Source organism: Procambarus clarkii, chromosome 75 (assembly GCF_040958095.1).
Source record: "Procambarus clarkii isolate CNS0578487 chromosome 75, FALCON_Pclarkii_2.0, whole genome shotgun sequence".
Lineage (NCBI taxonomy): Eukaryota > Metazoa > Arthropoda > Malacostraca > Decapoda > Cambaridae > Procambarus > Procambarus clarkii.
Genome location: NC_091224.1, coordinates 21,546,269 through 21,566,058, shown reverse-complemented (window position 1 = coordinate 21,566,058; position 19,790 = coordinate 21,546,269). Strand labels below are relative to the sequence as shown.

The following is a 19,790-nucleotide window of genomic DNA, read 5'->3' as shown; positions in this document are numbered from 1 at the left end:
CACAAACCCACACTACACACCCCCACCCCCACACAAACCCACACTACACACACCCACACCCCCACACAAACCCACACTACACACACCCACACCCCACAAACCAACACACAACACACAAAAATCAGTTGATTGACAGTTGAGAGGCGGCCCTAAAGAGCCAGATCTCAACCCCCGCAAGCACAACTAAGGGAGTACACACACACACACACACACACACACACACACACACACACACACACACACACACACACACACACATACACACATCCACACCACACACACACACTACACTACACACACACATCCACACCACACACACACACTACACTACACACACACATCCACACCACACACTACACTACACACACACATCCACACCACACACTACACTACACACACACATCCACACCACACACACACTACACTACACACACACATCCACACCACACACTACACTACACACACACATCCACACCACACACACACACTACACTACACACACACACACACACACACACACACACACACACACACACACACACACACACACACACACACACACACACACACACACACACACACACACTACACTACACACACACACACACACACACACACACACACACACACATACACACATCCACACCACACACACACACTACACTACACACACACATCCACACCACACACACACACTACACTACACTACACACACACATCCACACCACACACTACACTACACACACACATCCACACTACACACACACACTACACTACACACACACATCCACACCACACACACACACTACACACACACATCCACACCACACACTACACTACACACACACATCCACACCACACACACACTACTTCCTCTCAGCCTTGCAGTGATAGCAGCAGCACCAATTAGCACGAGTTCAGACGCTGCATAATGATCGCCTTTCACATTACCCCGGAGGGGGACAAAATTATTATGTAGAGAAAAAAAGGAGGCTGTTCAACTCAGTTTCCCGTGTGTGTGTTAAGGAGGAAAACTCGCCAGCTTTGGTATGGATTTACGCTCCTGTTATCATTAGAGATTTTAAGACCTTTATGGCTCGAAAAAAAGAATCATTGACATAATAGTAATAATGATTATTATTAAAAATATAAAGACAAAAAAATATTATTAATAATACGATGAGAATTTTTATTATAAACACGGAAAATTGCATAAATATTTAGCACCTATTTTTTTTTTAATCTACTCCTCAAACAATAAACAAATACCAGCTTAGGCAATTACACCTCCAAAACTCTACTTTCTTAGGGGGTAATATCTGCCACCTCAAAAGATTACAGCACAACAACAAAATTACAAGCCTTAGCATTTTATTAAACACAAATAAATAGCTGAACAATAATATATAATTGCTCACAAAATTGTTGAACCATAATATATAATTGCTCAGAAAATCGCTGAACCATAATATATAATTGCTCATAAAATAGCTGAACCATAATATATAATTGCTCACAAAATAGCTGAACCATAGCATATAATTGCTCACAAAATAGCGGTATATTATATAACAGCTCACCAGTGCACAAATACTCAAAGAATTACCAGAAAAATAGTTACCCCTTCTTTAAAACACGCAAATAACTACCTCTTTAAAAACTAAATTTACTATTTTTTGTTTATAAAGTCTGAATAAAATGAAGCTAAATCCCAGGCCTTGTACAGCTCATACGGTATATGTACTATATTAGTCCTCAGATAGCGGGAATTAGGCCTACGATGGTTAGTTTAGGGTGTTATTAGCAACAAATATATAACATTTTTAGGTTTCTCTAAATTCAATAATATTAAAGTCTACTTTCTGGTGCTCCATCACGACATATATTCAAATTCAAAATTTTTATTCAGGTAAAAATACATACATTGATGAAGAATTACAAAGATAATGTTGGATATATAGATAGAGCTAGTACATACAATACCTAAAGTCACTAAATACGCACAGCGTTTCGGGCAATATGTGTACTTCTGACCACATTGTTAACTATAAGTACTTTTCCTTTAGGAAGTGACCGTCATGTTGAAACAATATGGCTGATCAATGTGGACGCTGTTCTCATACCGCATCCCAGGATAAAAGTTTTAAAACGCATCCCAGGATAAAAGTTTTAAAATGCATCCCAGGATAAAAGTTTTAAAACGCATCCCAGGATAAAAGTTTTAAAACGCATCCCAGGAGAAAAGTTTTAAAACGCATCCCAAGATAAAAGTTTTAAAACACATCCCAGGATAAAAGTTTTAATATATATATATATATATATATATATATATATATATATATATATATATATATATATATATATATATATATATAAATATATATACTTTTGTTATATTTATTTTGTATATTTTTAATACTCTTCAAGTTTATATTAATTTGTATTAATTACTTATAAAAATTTGTATGCAAGACTCGTTATACTTTTTTTTTTTTATCAGGTACAGTTTTGAGGCAATATTTTTATGTAAATGCTGTTATTTAAGGGCAATATAATATATTTTGTTCCACATAAGAGTTAACTTATTTCGCTGGTAAGCTATTTTATAGGATTAATTTCACTTTATATAATGAATTAATAAATATATAATCATTTGTTTAATTATTTACTCTCGCAAAAATGTGTGTGTACTCACTTATATAGGTGCACACACTTAATTCTGCTTGCAGAAGGTCTAGTTTTAGCTCTTGGGCTCACACTTTTCAGCTGTCGGGCAGCCGATGCAATGACTCCTCCTGCCCCATTCACTGATATGTCTCATTTTGTCACTTTCATGGACATTGACACCTGCATTTTTCCCTTCATGGACATCACATTGACACCTGCATTTTTCCCTTCATGGACACCTGCATTTTTCCCTTCATAGACATCACATTGACACCTGTATTTTTCACGTGAGTCGCTGCTGTTATGCTCTTATTGTGGATCTCTGGTGATAGGGTTCGTGGTCTGGGTACGGGCTCACCATAGCCCGTGCTATTTAGAACTTTTTGTTCCCAGTAGCTGAATCTAAACCAACAAACAACAAGATAGGGTTCGTGTTCTGTGTACTCCTAGCTTATTCTCCCACTTGGGCTGGACAGTTGAGCGACGGTCTTCCTTCATGCAGGTCGGCGTTCAATCCCCGACCGTCCAAATGGTTGGGCACCATTCCTTTCCCCCCGTCCCATCCCAAGTCCTTACCCTGACCCCTTCCAAGTGCTATATAGTCGTAATGGCGTTTTTCCCTGCTAATGTCTTCTTTCTAGTTCCTGTATTTGTCGCCCATTTAATGTATAGGCTACGATCCAAAATATGTTCTGTTGCCGGCCTCCATGCTCATTACTTTTCACTTTAATAGATTTTAATTATAAATAATAATGTGGCAGTAGCTAGGAAAATCAACGTCCGCAGTCAAATATTTTATAAACAGGAAATGATGGAATTTCATTATCATGTTTATATTAATTTTGGTGAAGTTCATCACTTTTAATGCCTCACTTCGCTAGTTATTAAGTGCATGGTTTAGGTGGTATTCGTTTAGCACGTAAATGATCTCATCGAACAAATTATGTAGGTTGTAGCTTTAAATTGGATAAGTTTAGATTTAGGAAAGACTTGGGTAAATACTGGTTCAGTAACAGGGTTGTTGATTTGTGGAACCAATTGCCGCGTAACATGGTGGAGGTGGGGTCCCTCGATTGTTTCAAGCATGGGTTGGACATGTATATGAGTGGGATTGGGTGGTTATAAATAGGAGCTGCCTCGTATGGGCCAATAGGCCTTCTGCAGATGCCTTTGTTCTTATATTGTACCTAACCCTGTTACTCGAGCCAGTAGTCATTACCTAACAGATCTAAACACACTAAAATCGCGACGAAACTACATTTGCGCGATTCTTTTATACGTGAAAGATTAGACTAAATATAATTGAGAGACGCACGAAACCTTTATTTCATAAAGGAGTTGATGTTCAATTCTTATAATGATAATTAAATATGCACAAATGCTGTATTGTTGTTGTTGTTTAAGATTCAGCTACTCTGAACAAAAGTGCCATGTAGGACGGGCTATAGTGAGCTTGTAGCGGACTTAATAATGCTGATTGATTGATAAAGATTAAGCCATCCAAGAGGTGGCACGGGCATGAATAGCCCGTAAAATAATGCTGCATTAATTTCAGTGTTTTATATGTTTTTTCATGATATAAACTATTTTTCACTCTGAAATATATGTATTTATATGAATTCATATATTATAATTTGCATAATAACATATACCCCGCTACATTCTATTTATTGTCAAATTATTCAGAAGGAAAATATGTTATTCCGTCTCACCAGACTTTCAACAAACAGCTTTAACTCGATCTTCCCTTCCTCCTCCATCCCTCCCTCCCACCCCCCCCCCCTTTCCATCCATCCCTCCCACCCCCCCCCCCCTTTCCATCCATCCCTCTATTCCACCCTATGTCCATCCATCTTTCCTAAGATCATCCGCAGCCTCTTCAACTGACCCCCTCCTCTTCCCGCCTACCCCTCTACTGCCCTTCAATGGGTCCCTCCCTCCGGTGCCTCTCAACCTTCCACTTGCAGCTGCAGATGGGACACACTGTAGGTCCCACTGCTCATCTCAAGCCCCCATTACAATCATTTAACCACCGCGTCTACACTTCACATCCTCGCTCACAAGCACTCTGCAAGCGCTTCACAGGCGGGTATAACTCTACAATGCCATAAAATGCTACCAAAGAATGCTATTAACACCATTTCGTCACCACTTGGTCCGGGAGACATCTCCCGTCACGCAGGGTGCAGTTGCGCCTCCACAGATCTCCAGTATCATCTTTTGATACTGGTAATGGCTCGAAGGGGCCACCACTTGCGGGCTATTCATGCCCGTGCCACCTCTTGGGTGGCTTAATCTTCATCAATCAATCAATCTGCTATTAACCCCCGAGTCTTCAGTCAGTTCAAAGGGCATGCTAAACAACTAGCACATGCTTTACATTTGCTAGAAAGATGTGCGATGTGTCTAGATGTTAACCATCCAGGAACAAGTCTTGATGACAGAACAACTTCAAGTTAAGATTCAACTAACAATTTTATCGATTGATGAAAATAAAGCCAGCCATGAGGTGGCACGGGCATGAATAGCCCGTAAAAGTACAAGAAGGCTAGTATGCGGGATATAAAGTGCTACACCTCACGTCCCAGTAGTCACTATCAGGCAAGTACAGGCATTTTGTCATGGAAAGACCAGCCACCTGCACCGCTCCTCCCGTAGTCCACTACGGGCTCACCATAGCCCGTGCTACTTGCCCCGCTCCTGTGCCAGGTAAGTCCACTACGGGCTCACCATAGCCCGTGCTACTTGCCCCGCTCCTGTGCCAGGTAAGTCCACTACGGGCTCACCATAGCCCGTGCTACTTGGAACTTGTTCCGAGTAGCTGAATCTATAACAACAACAACAGCTCATGGAAAGAGCTTTCTCAGATCTAAAGCGCTTGACCGAGCGGAACATGGCACAAACACGTTTCCTGAATTGGTATTCAGTATTCACCTCTGGCCACTTTACAGTCCGGTACAGATGTCTAGTCGTCACGCTTTATGTCCGGTACAGATGTCTAGTCGTCACGCTTTATGTCCGGTACAGATGTCTAGTCGTCACGCTTTATGTCCGGTACAGATGTCTAGTCGTCACGCTTTATGTCCGGTACAGATGTCTAGTCGTCACACTTTATGTCCGGTACAGATGCCTAGTCGTCACGCTTTATGTCCGGTACAGATGTCTAGTCGTCACGCTTTATGTCCGGTACAGATGTCTAGTCGTCACGCTTTATGTCCGACACGTGTTAGCTTAGACCACTGAACCATAACTAGCTTAAAAGAACTAAAAGCACGAGGATTATCAATGTAAGTTCAAGTTCAAGTATGTTTAATGAGACGAGAATCTTTGACGAGAATCGATGGGTCTTCGACTTCGACATCAATAATGTCGAAGACCCATACTAGTTGGGTCTTCGACATTATTGATCTTTATCATGCTCTTCGTCTTCCATAACAACGATCAAGATATGCAAACAAAAACTCAAAGGAAGATGAGAGACAATGAAACAGGATAAGGAAGAAGGTAAAATGATTCCCTTAACTGGTCAAAATACTCCCTAACAACCTGTGCAGCGTGTTGTAAGATAATACCAATAAAACAACCAGATAGACTCATTGCAACACAACAGCTAAAGTATCTGAAATGACCTATTCCCCCTCTCTTATATCCCATAATAGGAACAGTATATATACAGAGGAATGTATACTCTCACTTTATAGGGATACTTTGAGAGTTTCCTTGTGTTTTGAACACTGCAGCACTAAAGTAGACTAGCTGGTTGGTCAGTATATAGGCTCTTGTAAGCAAATCCACAAGGGCCGTGACGAGGATTCGAACCTGCGTCCGGGAGCATCCCAGACACTGCCTTATTTTGATGCATCACGTTAGTGTGATCTCTGTGTGTGTTAGGCTCTTGTTTTGGCCCCTATAGCATAGCCCCGCTCCAGTGCCAAGTAAGTTCACTACGGGCTCACCATAGCCCGTGCTCCTTGGAACCTTTTTGTTCACAGTAGCTTAATCTATAACAACAACAACAGCCCCTATAACCTACTGCAGAGGTTGCTATGGTGTAAGGCCAACCCCAAACCCACTCCAGTCTTGCGTTCATCTCCCATTCTCTATGGCACACCGCGACTTCCCATTTCCTGGCAAAAACCAGGAATGTATTTCAAGGAAACTATCAGCTTCATGTCAGTTTTTGTGAAGGTAGAGAGAGGGCTGAGGGGAGCTTTGTTGGTAAGGGTGAGGGGAAACGGGAGGAAACGCAACCTTAAAAGATCGGCTATTTGTCTAAGGCAGAATGGCTGGTGTGTAGATGTTGTTTTAATTTTGTTAGGCCTAAAAGGGAGCCGGTCGGCCGAGCGGACAGCACGCTGGACTTGTGATCCTGCGGTCCTGGGTTCGATTCCAGGCGCCGGCGAGAAACAATGGGCAAAGTTTCTTTCACCCTATGCCCATGTTATCTAGCAGTAAAATAGGTATCTGGGTGTTAGTCAGCTGTCACGGGCTGCTTCCTGGGGGTGGAGGCCTGGTCGAGGACCGGGCCGCGGGGACACTAAAGCCCCGAAATCATCTCAAGATAACTCAAGAAATCATTTGAATCGGTAAATGGCAGCCTGTCCTCAGTGAAGTGTTGTCCAACCGGTGGTGATCTCCAAGACACATACACCAATATTAACGTTGTGTGTATTCAAAATTTGAATTTTATTAAATAAAGTTAACGTTGTGTGTATTCAAAATTTGAATTTTATTAAATAAAGTTAACGTGTGTATTAAAAATTTGAATTTTATTAAATAAAGTTAACGTTGTGTGTATTCAAAATTTGAATTTTATTAAATAAAGTTAACGTTGTGTGTATTCAAAATTTGAATTTTATTAAATAAAGTTAACGTTGTGTGTATTCAAAATTTGAATTTTATTAAATAAAGTTAATATTACATACTAGAAGTGTTGAATGACAATGCCTAACTTAGGTGTGAAGGTTCCGTTGGAAATTTGTGGTATTTGCAGTACGTTATTGAAGCATTTACGGAGGTGCTTTTCATTTGCCCGAAACGCTATGCGTATTAGTGGCTTTAGGTATTGTATGTACTAGCTCTATCTTTAAATCCAACATTATGTTTGTAACTCATCCTCAGTGTATGTACCTTTACCTGAATAAAAAAAAAAATCTAAATCTAAACAGAGGTAAGGTTTCAAACGCTATCAGGAGAAAACGCTAAGTCTTTACGACCATATAGCACTTGGAAGGGATATGAGGTTTTAGGATAGGAGGGAGGGAAGGAAGTGGTGCCCAACCACCTGGACGGTCGGGGATTGAACGCCGACCTGCAAGAAGAGACCGTCGCTCTATTGTCTGTTCGAGAAAAATACATACGTCATCAGCTGTGAGTCGTGTGTATACTTTCTATGAGTCGTGTGTATACTTTCTATTCATTAAACAGTGAGGTGGTGGGTGGTGGATTAGCGAGCATTAGACCTTGGTTGACGAGGACGGGCTTGAAAAACGGGTATATCTTGAGGTTATCTTGAGATGATTTCGGGGCTTTAGTGTCCCCGCGGCCCGGTCCTCGACCAGGCCTCCACCCCCAGGAAGCAGCCCGTGACAGCTGACTAACACCCAGGTACCTATTTTACTGCTAGGTAACAGGGGCATAGCAGGATATGGGGAATGGTTTCATTATTCTCATCATTCCGGTAGAATCTAAAACCTGTGTCGGAATAAAAATTATGCAACTAACCAGCTATAACGTCACAGGGACATTACTTGTACACTTACACAAAACACTTAATGTTATATCTTATTTTGATTAGGTCGGATCAGGTTGGGCTTACTTAATAACATTTTTTTTTATTAATATGAGGTACATCTGCATTAGTGCAGCTACCGTAGACTATATGAAGTGGAGTACAGTGTGTCAAAAAAGCTAACTAGGTGATGCTAAAAAATCCCAATAGCATTAATGACGTTAAGTGATGCGAATTTGTCTAGGCATTAGACCCTACTCGCAGTTAAAGGTGCTTGCGTGCTAGAGGGATTCAAGTACTAATTAAGGAAGTTATAGAATAGTGTTATCATCTTCAGCCCCGTTAAGTGATGCGAATTTGTCTAGGTATTAGACCCTACTCGCAGTTAAAGTTGCTTGCGTGCTAGAGGGATTCAAGTACTAATTAAGGAAGTTATAGAATAGTGTTATCATCTTCAGCCCTTAAAGACCCCATGTGATTCTCGTGTAATACTATAATGTTATTAAAGTAATACTAAATAAAGTATAATACTATTAAAATAATATAATACAATACCTTTAGTCATTATACATTATATGTGAGAATAACATACATGAAATTACATATGAACTAAACAATGTATACCTATTTCGTTATGTATACACTTTGCATTCAATAATGGTCAGGATTATAATATACTTGTTACTTGCTAGGCTGTTGTAGTGATCTTAATAATCCTCCAAAGGAAGGATCATTAAAATTGCTTCAAATTAATTACACTGAAATATAGGAACTGTGTTGTTATTATACTGAGCATTATTATACTGCATTGAGCATTAATTGAGCATTGAGCATATACTGAACATTATTATACTGCATTGAGCATTATTATACTGAGATATAGGAGCATTGTGGCTCCGCGTCAGTGCTAAATGGTCACCGAAAACACTACCTTATCTGCGCTCATAGCCAGATGCTTTGTTATCGGGGCTCACAGCCAGATGCTTTGTTATCGGGGCTCACAGCCAGATGCTTTGTTATCGGGGCTCACAGCCAGATGCTTTGTTGTCGGGGCTCACAGCCAGATGCTTTGTTGTCGGGGCTCACAGCCAGATGCTTTGTTTGGTGGGGCTCACAGCCAGATGCTGTGTTGTCGGGGCTCACAGCCAGATGCTTTGTTATCGGGGCTCACAGCCAGATGCTTTGTTATCGGGGCTCACAGCCAGATGCTTTGTTATCGGGGCTCACAGCCAGATGCTTTGTTGTCGGGGCTCACAGCCAGATGCTTTGTTGTCGGGGCTCACAGCCAGATGCTTTGTTTGGTGGGGCTCACAGCCAGATGCTGTGTTGTCGGGGCTCACAGCCAGATGCTTTGTTATCGGGGCTCACAGCCAATGGTGGTGTAGATAACATAAAAAATATTGAGGGGATTCGTGCTAAAATCATTGATTTCAACCCTTTGTTATATTCAGTAAAATATTTACTGAATATAAATACGTTTTAAATGACATCACTTTTGCGAGAATGTAGCATTTAAAAATCAATATTTTATAAAATAATTGATTGTACTTTCTAGTAAAGATTTATACAAAGTATAAATAATAAACATTAGAAGACAAACTTGATTTTAATAGTAGGAAATTGTGGTTTAGTCTGTATAGACATATGGGATTAGACTGAGCACCATACTAGACACCAATTTCGGTACAAGAAACAGAGTATGTTGTTGATCTTGCTCTCATACGCGCCAAGTTAAACTTACGCGGGTAATTCCGTGGTACCGAACACAAATTCAAATTTAAATATCAAATGTTCCCGTCAAAATAATTCACAGGCAGGTAACAGCGGGCTTTGAAATGCCCTGCAGAACACTGATGTATCAGAACGCAATCAGAGCAGTAAATGGAAACTGCAGGGTGGCCGGCACGAGGCGACAAGTGCCGCTACAACGCCGCTTTGATCTAACGCGCCAAACACACCCGCCAAAAACGACATTTCAACACGCCTTCTTATCAAACATTTCGTTTTTTCCCCGCTACATATGACTGGGAATTTTGGTTTGCTACATATGCACTAAACTTCAACGACGTCTGCAAACGTCTTGACTAATCGTTTTCCCACCTCATGCAGTTGCAGTCTTTGGTGGCGCAGCGGTAACACACACGCGCCTCGCCAGCAATTTAGTTTGAGTTCGGGTTCTGGCCAGGGAGGATTGACTGGGCGCCAGTCTTTATCTGTACGCCCCTGCTCACCTACCAGTAATTGGATACCTAGTTGTTAACCGTCTAACGGGTCGTACTCTAGGGAAAACTAGTGGGTAAGGGAGCCGGTTGGCCGAGCGAGGGAGCCGGTTGGCCGAGCGGACAGCACGCTGGATTTGTGATCCTGTGGTCCTGGGTTCGATCCCAGGCGCCGGCGAGAAACAATGGGCAGAGTTTCTTTCACCTTATGCCCCTGTTACCTAGCAGTAAAATAGGTACCTGGGTGTTAGTCAGCTGTCACGGGCTGCTTCCTGGGGGTGGAGGCCTGGTCGAGGACCGGGCCGCGGGGACACTAAAGCCCCGAAATCATCTCAAGATAACCTCAAGATAACCTCAAGAAGGCTCACCATGATCTAAGGGCAACTCAGCCTGCAGACAGGATTCAGAAGTCGTCTGTACCTGTACCCATACGTTACAAAAATATATGAAAATAGACTGCGCAATGCCGATAAGTAATTACAACATTTATTTTAGTGTAATTAGTTAATTATGTACCACATAACCATTTTGTATTCGGTGGGAGGAAGTGTAGCCAAATAATGATTCTAGAATTGGACATAATTTTTTTAAGCATTGGTGTTAATGCCAGACTCTACCATTAGCGTCAGTGCCAGTCCGTCTTCCATTAGCGTCAGTGCCAGTCCGTCTACCATTAGTGTCAGTGCCAGTCCGTCTACCATTAGCGTCAGTGCCAGTCCGTCTACCATTAGCGTCAGTGCCAGTCCGTCTACCATTAGTGTCAGTGCCAGTCCGTCTACCATTAGCGTCAGTGCCAGTCCGTCTTCCATTAGCGTCAGTGCCAGTCCGTCTTCCATTAGTGTCAGTGCCAGTCCGTCTTCCATTAGTGTCAGTGCCAGTCCGTCTTCCATTAGCGTCAGTGCCAGTCCGTCTTCCATTAGTGTCAGTGCCAGTCCGTCTACCATTAGCGTCAGTGCCAGTCCGTCTACCATTAGTGTCAGTGCCAGTCCGTCTACCATTAGTGTCAGTGCCAGTCCGTCTTCCATTAGCGTCAGTGCCAGTCCGTCTTCCATTAGTGTCAGTGCCAGTCCGTCTACCATTAGCGTCAGTGCCAGTCCGTCTACCATTAGTGTCAGTGCCAGTCCGTCTTCCATTAGCGTCAGTGCCAGTCCGTCTTCCATTAGCGTCAGTGCCAGTCCGTCTACCATTAGCGTCAGTGCCAGTCCGTCTACCATTAGCGTCAGTGCAAGTCCGTCTACCATTAGTGTCAGAGCCAGGCGTTCATCACGAACCCTAACGACAAAAAAAAGTTATTGAATTAACAATTTAAGGTGTAACCCCCTGACAATCTCAGCAATCAATCAAATCAAATCAAATGTTTATTTAGGTAAGGTACATACATGCAAGAGATTTTACAAAGAGTGATGGATTTATAGATAGGGCTAGTACCTACAATGCCTAAAGCCACTATTACGCAAAGCGTTTTGGGCATAAATCATAAATCATACCCAATCATAAAACCAATCTAATTACCCCCCCCCCTCTCTCATTCTAACCGCTCTACAGCTACCAGCATCTTGGTGGAAAAGGTGGTAGTGCCACCAGTGGTCCTTGCTGGTCGACGGGCGACCCTAGAGTGCCACTACCAGGAAGATGGAGACAAACTATACTCTCTTAAATGGTGGAGAGGCGACGAGGAGTTCTACCAGTACATCCCCCCCATCAGGAAGGACTTCCCGGCCACAGGCGTTACTGTCAACTTGACAGCTACCAACTCCCTCAATTTTGTGAGTTTTTTTTTATTATTATTATTATTTTCTACCACAGACGTGGCCAGACAGTTACAATGCTAACCAGCATATATACATTTTCTTCTGTCCTCCATGGACAGGGTTAGAGATGTGTTAAACATATAGTTCAAGGGTTTATTGAACAATCAACCACAGGAGGTGATTCGGTGGTTTTAAAAATGCTAATTTTGTCAGTGTTTGGCCCTCAGCTCCTGAGCTCGGACTTTCTAAACGTTGGTAAAGTGCCGCGTGTCTCTCAACCCCATTGTTAATCGTCGTGTTTGTTTAGAAAATACGGTTATTCTTTATTATGTCTGTTGTAGAATACTTTCACTCACCTCACTTTAAAGATCTTCCTGACATTCATGTGATACATCTGCGTGCTAAGCTTCCTCGTATGTATGTATGTATGTATGTATGTATGTATGTATGTATGTATGTATGTATGTATGTATGTATGTATGTATGTATGTATGTGTGTATGTATGTTATCCTAAGTTGATACGGAGAAGCTGTTACCCAAGCAGCAGGTTCCCCCCCCCCCTCCCCTCTTCACAACGCCGAAAGTCTCCAATGGAAACGCAAACGCCAATACGATTGGTTCCAGCGCCGTTTTGACATGACCAAGCAGCAGGTTCCACCCCCACCCCCCCCCCCCCCCCCCCGTGTAGAGGCCTGCTACTTGGGTAACAGCTTCTCCGTATCAACCTACCCCTGGCTTTGCGCCCTGGAGAGGCCACTCCAGACCGACAACCAGAGCGCAACCCCATAGTCTCCAGAGACTGATGGATGCCTACTGATGGATGTTATCCTCATGTGACCTGACCTCAATGATACGTAACTAAGACGAGTAACAGATATAAAAACCTCCCAATCCTTGTCGCCTGCACCGGTTGCTCCATTTAAGTGGAGCGGTTCTGGAGCACCGCTCCTGTGCCAGGTAAGTCCACTACGGGCTCACCATAGCCCGTGCTACTTGGAACTTGTTCCAAGTAGCTGAATCTATAACAGCAACAACACATTGTCGTCTGTCGCAGGGCAACGACGGGCAAGAGGTGGTAGTTCTGGATGAAGTTGGTCTCGACACTGCCGGCGTCTACAAGTGCGAGGTCCTCGCTGAGCACAGCTTCGAGACGGTGTTTAAACAGGCCAACATGACTGTAATATGTAAGTATATTTTGTGGTATGGAGTTAGGGCAAGATGTTAGTCCAAATAGAGGTAATGGTTGATAAGGTGTATAACTGTGACTGGGTTGGGTAAGGTGAGGCAGCGCTCGGGTGAGGCAGCACTGGAATGAGGTAGGGCTAGAGAGGAGGCAGGGCTTGGGAGAGGCCGGGCTAGGGGGAGGCAGGGCTAGAGGGGGAGGCAGGGCTGAAGTGTGGAGGGAGGAGAGGGGGACTAAAAAGGAAGGCATCTCGGGAGACGATACGCCTCCTCCCTCCCCTGGCCTGAAGTATGTTCTCGTGTTGGCCGTTGACCCAAATTTCTCTAAGTGACACATGATTTACATCCCGGGTCCCCGTGGCCATTCCTTTCACGCGCATCACTTTTGCTTTACCTCCACAAATGGGGTTATTTCTACGCATCTTTCTTTATTTGCTTTTATGCCCACTAGCTCGGTAGTCTCACGGAACCTTCTACATTATTAAGAGAGAAAGATTGCCTTGAGGATCAGTTCTGTGAAGACAATGTTTTTTTCTTCTCTCCTTATCTTGCCCACAAGCTGGGTATGGGGTGCATAATAAATTAACTAAACTAAACTTATCCTGCTGAATTATTTTTGTGCTGTATATATATATATATATATATATATATATATATATATATATATATATATATATATATATATATATATATATATATATATATAACTGAAAACTCACACCCCAGAAGTGACTCGAACCCATACTCCCAGAAGCAACGCAACTGGTATGTACAAGACGCCTTAATCCACTTGACCATCACGACCGGACAAAATGAGGTGATAGCCGAGGCTATATGAACCACCCCACCGCCGGCACTCGGATAGTTATCTTGGGCATAGCATTTTACCAAATCACCTCATTCTTTGGGGCACACGTGAGGAACACAAATGCGAACAAGCCTGAATGGTCCCCAGGACATATGCAACTGAAAACTCACACCCCAGAAGTGACTCGAACCCATACTCCCAGAAGCAACGCATCTGGTATGTACAAGACGCCTTAATCCACTTGACCATCACGACCGGACAAAATGAGGTGATAGCCGAGGCTATATGAACCACCCCACCGCCGGCACTCGGATAGTTATCTTGGGCATAGCATTTTACCAAATCACCTCATTCTTTGGGGCACACGTGGATTAAGGCGTCTTGTACATACCAGATGCGTTGCTTCTGGGAGTATGGGTTCGAGTCACTTCTGGGGTGTGAGTTTTCAGTTGCATATGTCCTGGGGACCATTCAGGCTTGTTCGCATTTGTGTTCCTCACGTGTGCCCCAAAGAATGAGGTGATTTGGTAAAATGCTATGCCCAAGATAACTATCCGAGTGCCGGCGGTGGGGTGGTTCATATAGCCTCGGCTATCACCTCATTTTGTCCGGTCGTGATGGTCAAGTGGATTAAGGCGTCTTGTACATACCAGATGCGTTGCTTCTGGGAGTATGGGTTCGAGTCACTTCTGGGGTGTGAGTTTTCAGTTGCATATGTCCTGGGGACCATTCAGGCTTGTTCGCATTTGTGTTCCTCACGTGTGCCCCAAAGAATGAGGTGATTTGGTAAAATGCTATGCCCAAGATAACTATCCGAGTGCCGGCGGTGGGGTGGTTCATATAGCCTCGGCTATCACCTCATTTTGTCCGGTCGTGATGGTCAAGTGGATTAAGGCGTCTTGTACATACCAGATGCGTTGCTTCTGGGAGTATGGGTTCGAGTCACTTCTGGGGTGTGAGTTTTCAGTTGCATATGTCCTGGGGACCATTCAGGCTTGTTCGCATATATATATATATATAACTGAAAACTCACACCCCAGAAGTGACTCGAACCCATACTCCCACAACTGGTATGTACAGGGACGCCTTAATCCGCTTGACCATCACGACCGGACATAAGGAAGTGATAGCCGAGGCTATATGAACCACTTCCCCGCCGGCACTCGGATGGTAATCTTGGGCATAGCATTTTATCAAATCACCTCATTCTTTGGGGCACACGTGAGGAACACAAATGCAAACAAGCCTGAATGGTCCCCAGGACTATATACAACTGAAAACTCACACCCCAGAAGTGACTCGAACCCATACTCCCACAACTGGTATGTACAGGGACGCCTTAATCCGCTTGACCATCACGACCGGACATAAGGAAGTGATAGCCGAGGCTATATGAACCACTTCCCCGCCGGCACTCGGATGGTAATCTTGGGCATAGCATTTTATCAAATCACCTCATTCTTTGGGGCACACGTGAGGAACACAAATGCAAACAAGCCTGAATGGTCCCCAGGACTATATACAACTGAAAACTCACACCCCAGAAGTGACTCGAACCCATACTCCCACAACTGGTATGTACAGGGACGCCTTAATCCGCTTGACCATCACGACCGGACATAAGGAAGCGGATTAAGGCGTCCCTGTACATACCAGTTGTGGGAGTATGGGTTCGAGTCACTTCTGGGGTGTGAGTTTTCAGTTGTATATAGTCCTGGGGACCATTCAGGCTTGTTTGCATTTGTGTTCCTCACGTGTGCCCCAAAGAATGAGGTGATTTGATAAAATGCTATGCCCAAGATTACCATCCGAGTGCCGGCGGGGAAGTGGTTCATATAGCCTCGGCTATCACTTCCTTATGTCCGGTCGTGATGGTCAAGCGGATTAAGGCGTCCCTGTACATACCAGTTGTGGGAGTATGGGTTCGAGTCACTTCTGGGGTGTGAGTTTTCAGTTGTATATAGTCCTGGGGACCATTCAGGCTTGTTTGCATTTGTGTTCCTCACGTGTGCCCCAAAGAATGAGGTGATTTGATAAAATGCTATGCCCAAGATTACCATCCGAGTGCCGGCGGGGAAGTGGTTCATATAGCCTCGGCTATCACTTCCTTATGTCCGGTCGTGATGGTCAAGCGGATTAAGGCGTCCCTGTACATACCAGTTGTGGGAGTATGGGTTCGAGTCACTTCTGGGGTGTGAGTTTTCAGTTGTATATAGTCCTGGGGACCATTCAGGCTTGTTTGCATTTGTGTTCCTCACGTGTGCCCCAAAGAATGAGGTGATTTGATAAAATGCTATGCCCAAGATTACCATCCGAGTGCCGGCGGGGAAGTGGTTCATATAGCCTCGGCTATCACTTCCTTATGTCCGGTCGTGATGGTCAAGCGGATTAAGGCGTCCCTGTACATACCAGTTGTGGGAGTATGGGTTCGAGTCACTTCTGGGGTGTGAGTTTTCAGTTGTATATAGTCCTGGGGACCATTCAGGCTTGTTTGCATATATATATATATATATATATATATATATATATATATATATATATATATATATATATATATATATATATATATATATATATATAATAGATAGATAGATAGATAGATATATCTTTCCAAAAAAGCGGAATACACCATCATAAAGCTCCTACCATATAATATTTTGTTTTAATGCAAAATTGTTTGCTTACTTGGATATTTTATTTTGAATTTGTAGCTGGTATTTTACTTAGCAACTCGCCTAGTATTTTATTATTTAGAAATACAGCTACATTGTTATAATGTTACAGACTGTCAGGGATACTATAGTCCACCCTCCAAGTTCTCTCTGCATTCTAACGCCCATCACCTAAATGTGAATTATTGTCCCTCGATAGCATTCTGGGTGAATCGGATACTTTTGATATCGTTCGCCTTATGCGTTTTTGTTCTCGTATTGGCATCCTTGGTGATATTTAGCGCCCTCTGATTATTCCGCACTATGATGGTGCTACATAGCCTTCCCGGTTTGGTGCCTTCTTTTGATAATTACCTCACCTAAATGTGAATTATCCTTCAAACCACTTAAACGACCATGTGGCTCGTTTCCCCGGTGACGTCGCGATCAACGATGTCGTCGGCCAGTGGTAAGGCAGGACGGAGGTGACGTCACGTGGCTGGTGGTGGCTCAGGGTAGTTGATGTCCGCCTCGCATACAAATACGCCCGACGCCACAGCTGGCTTTTTAAGAATGTTTTGTTCAGTGTTAGACAAGTTACAGCCCCGCTCCTGTGCCAGGTAAGTCCACTACGGGCTCACCATAGCCTGTGCTACTTGGCCCGCTCCTGTGCCAGGTAAGTCCACTACGGGACTCACCATAGCCCGTGCTACTTGTCCCGCTCCTGTGCCAGATAAGTTGCGGGCTCACCTCAAGGTAGCCCGTGCTACTTGGAACTTTTTGTTCCGAGTAGCGAATCTTAAACAACAACAGTGTTAGATTATGTGCTTGTTGTCACTCGCCGGATTCATGGTTAACTTTCCGTTCACTTAAGTTTAGTAGTAGACAGCTTGGTTACAATTGGTTATAGATTGCCTAGAGTACAATATTCTTAGTGCAGCCGAATATTATTAAGTATTCAGGCGTCTGGTACCTCGGTATTATAGGTAGTTCATTGGCCTTTTTGACTGCGCTACTGCTGCTCATTTGTTTGGAACAATTTTATCAGTTTCCCTTTTTTGTTGTTCAGTTCGGCAAGTGCTGGATAAAGGGTGATCATTCCCGTAGGATACCAAGGTGTTAAATACAATCTTTTTTTTTTTTAAATAATAAATAAATATGTTTATTCAGGTAAGGTACATACATACAAGTGATGTTACATTAATGGATTGATATATAGATAGAGCTAGTACATACAATGCCTGAAGCCACTATTACGGAATGCGTTTCGGGCAAGAAAAACATTAATATCTAGAACTTGATACTAATTTTTTAGTTAATTTTTTTTAGTTCCAATAATATGTTGTAACTAAATTTAGTTAACTGGTTGTTTCGCATTCTTGTGTCCTCCACTGTGCCTTTAGCTACTACATGAATTAACCAAAGGACTGAGGACAAGTTATAGGTAGAGGTAATGTCTTTAATCGCCATTTTATGTTTATAATGCGCAAGTTCACTTATGTACCAATTTCATGTTTATTAAAAATTGACCGTTTCACCTAATAATTTTTAACTGTAAATTGTTTAGCTTTAAGACATGCCCGAAACGGTTACTAGTTTTGTGATTAGTGTAGCACTTAATGACCAAAATATTACTTCTCGTAGCCTTTTTGTATGTAAAAACGGGAGGGGAGAGGGAGAAGAGATCTAGTTCTATTCAGGCGATGAGTCGCAATAACGTGGCTAAAGAATGTTGACCAGACTACACACTAGAAGGTGAAGGGACGACGACGTTTCGGTCCGTCCTGGACCATTCTCAAGTCGATTGAGAATGGTCCAGGACGGACCGAAACGTCGTCGTCCCTTCACCTTCCAGTGTGTGGTCTGGTCAACATCTAGTTCTGTCTCCTCCCCCCCCCCTTCCCCTGCCCTACTAGCCTTGGTGTATAGTCTAAGTATTGATGCCTTCTCTGGGGGGGGTAGAAATAGCCTAAGCTACTCTATCCCTTTGAGATGTATTTATTGCTTATCTCAATAAACATACTTGAAATACCTTCTCAGACGAACCGGACGGTCCGCCGGTGATCACCACAGCTCCTGGGACTGAGAGCAACAATATAACGGCAGGCCAGAGAGTCTTCCTCATCTGCACCTCTCCACCGGCCAGCCCTCCACCGGTCCTTACTTGGTCTATCAACGAGAGACGTGTAAGTCATCAGTCTTGTTTAATACCTTACCTTGAGGTGCTTCCGGGGCGTTAATATGTTTATTTGTGATGTGTGTCTATGTATATATTAACACGTTGTACTGAATGGGGTGAGAATAGCTTGAGCTACCTCATCCTTTTGTGTGTATTTTACCTCGATAAACTTATTTCAATTTCCGGGGCGTAGCGTCCCCGCGGCCCGGTCGTCGACCAGGCCTCCTGGTTGCTGGACTGATCAACCAGGCTGTTGGACGCGGCTGCTCGCAACCTGACGTATGAGTCACAGCCTGGTTGATCAGGTATCCTTTGGAGGATACATAGATTTTATGTTTTACATACTAATAATAATGAGACTGATTATTTAGTATTGTAAAGCCCTTCTTTAAGGAGACAGGAAACTTGTGACAATCAACTTTGTAATGATATTCCTCGGGGAAAAGACCCCTTTCTGCAAGTAGACGCGTGTAGAATTAAGAATTTATCTTGAATAGCATTACAGCATAGTTATTTAGATGGAAATAGGGTTAGCGTAAATAATCCTGGTCCACACCCATCCAACTGCATGGGCGGCAGCTTAGTTAATGTCCATAAGCAT

General features: G+C 43.1%; 1 protein-coding gene across 1 annotated transcript in view; it reads left to right on the top strand.

Annotated features, from left to right (window-relative positions):
* Positions 1 to 19,790, top strand: part of LOC123771741 (uncharacterized) — a 62,102-nt gene that overhangs the window by 1,434 nt on the left and 40,878 nt on the right. Inside the window, exons 2-4 of the mRNA XM_069313266.1 lie at positions 12,163 to 12,383; positions 13,424 to 13,553; positions 19,051 to 19,196. Coding sequence (XP_069169367.1) covers positions 12,163 to 12,383; positions 13,424 to 13,553; positions 19,051 to 19,196 — 497 coding nt within the window. The remainder of the gene's footprint in view (positions 1 to 12,162; positions 12,384 to 13,423; positions 13,554 to 19,050; positions 19,197 to 19,790) is intronic.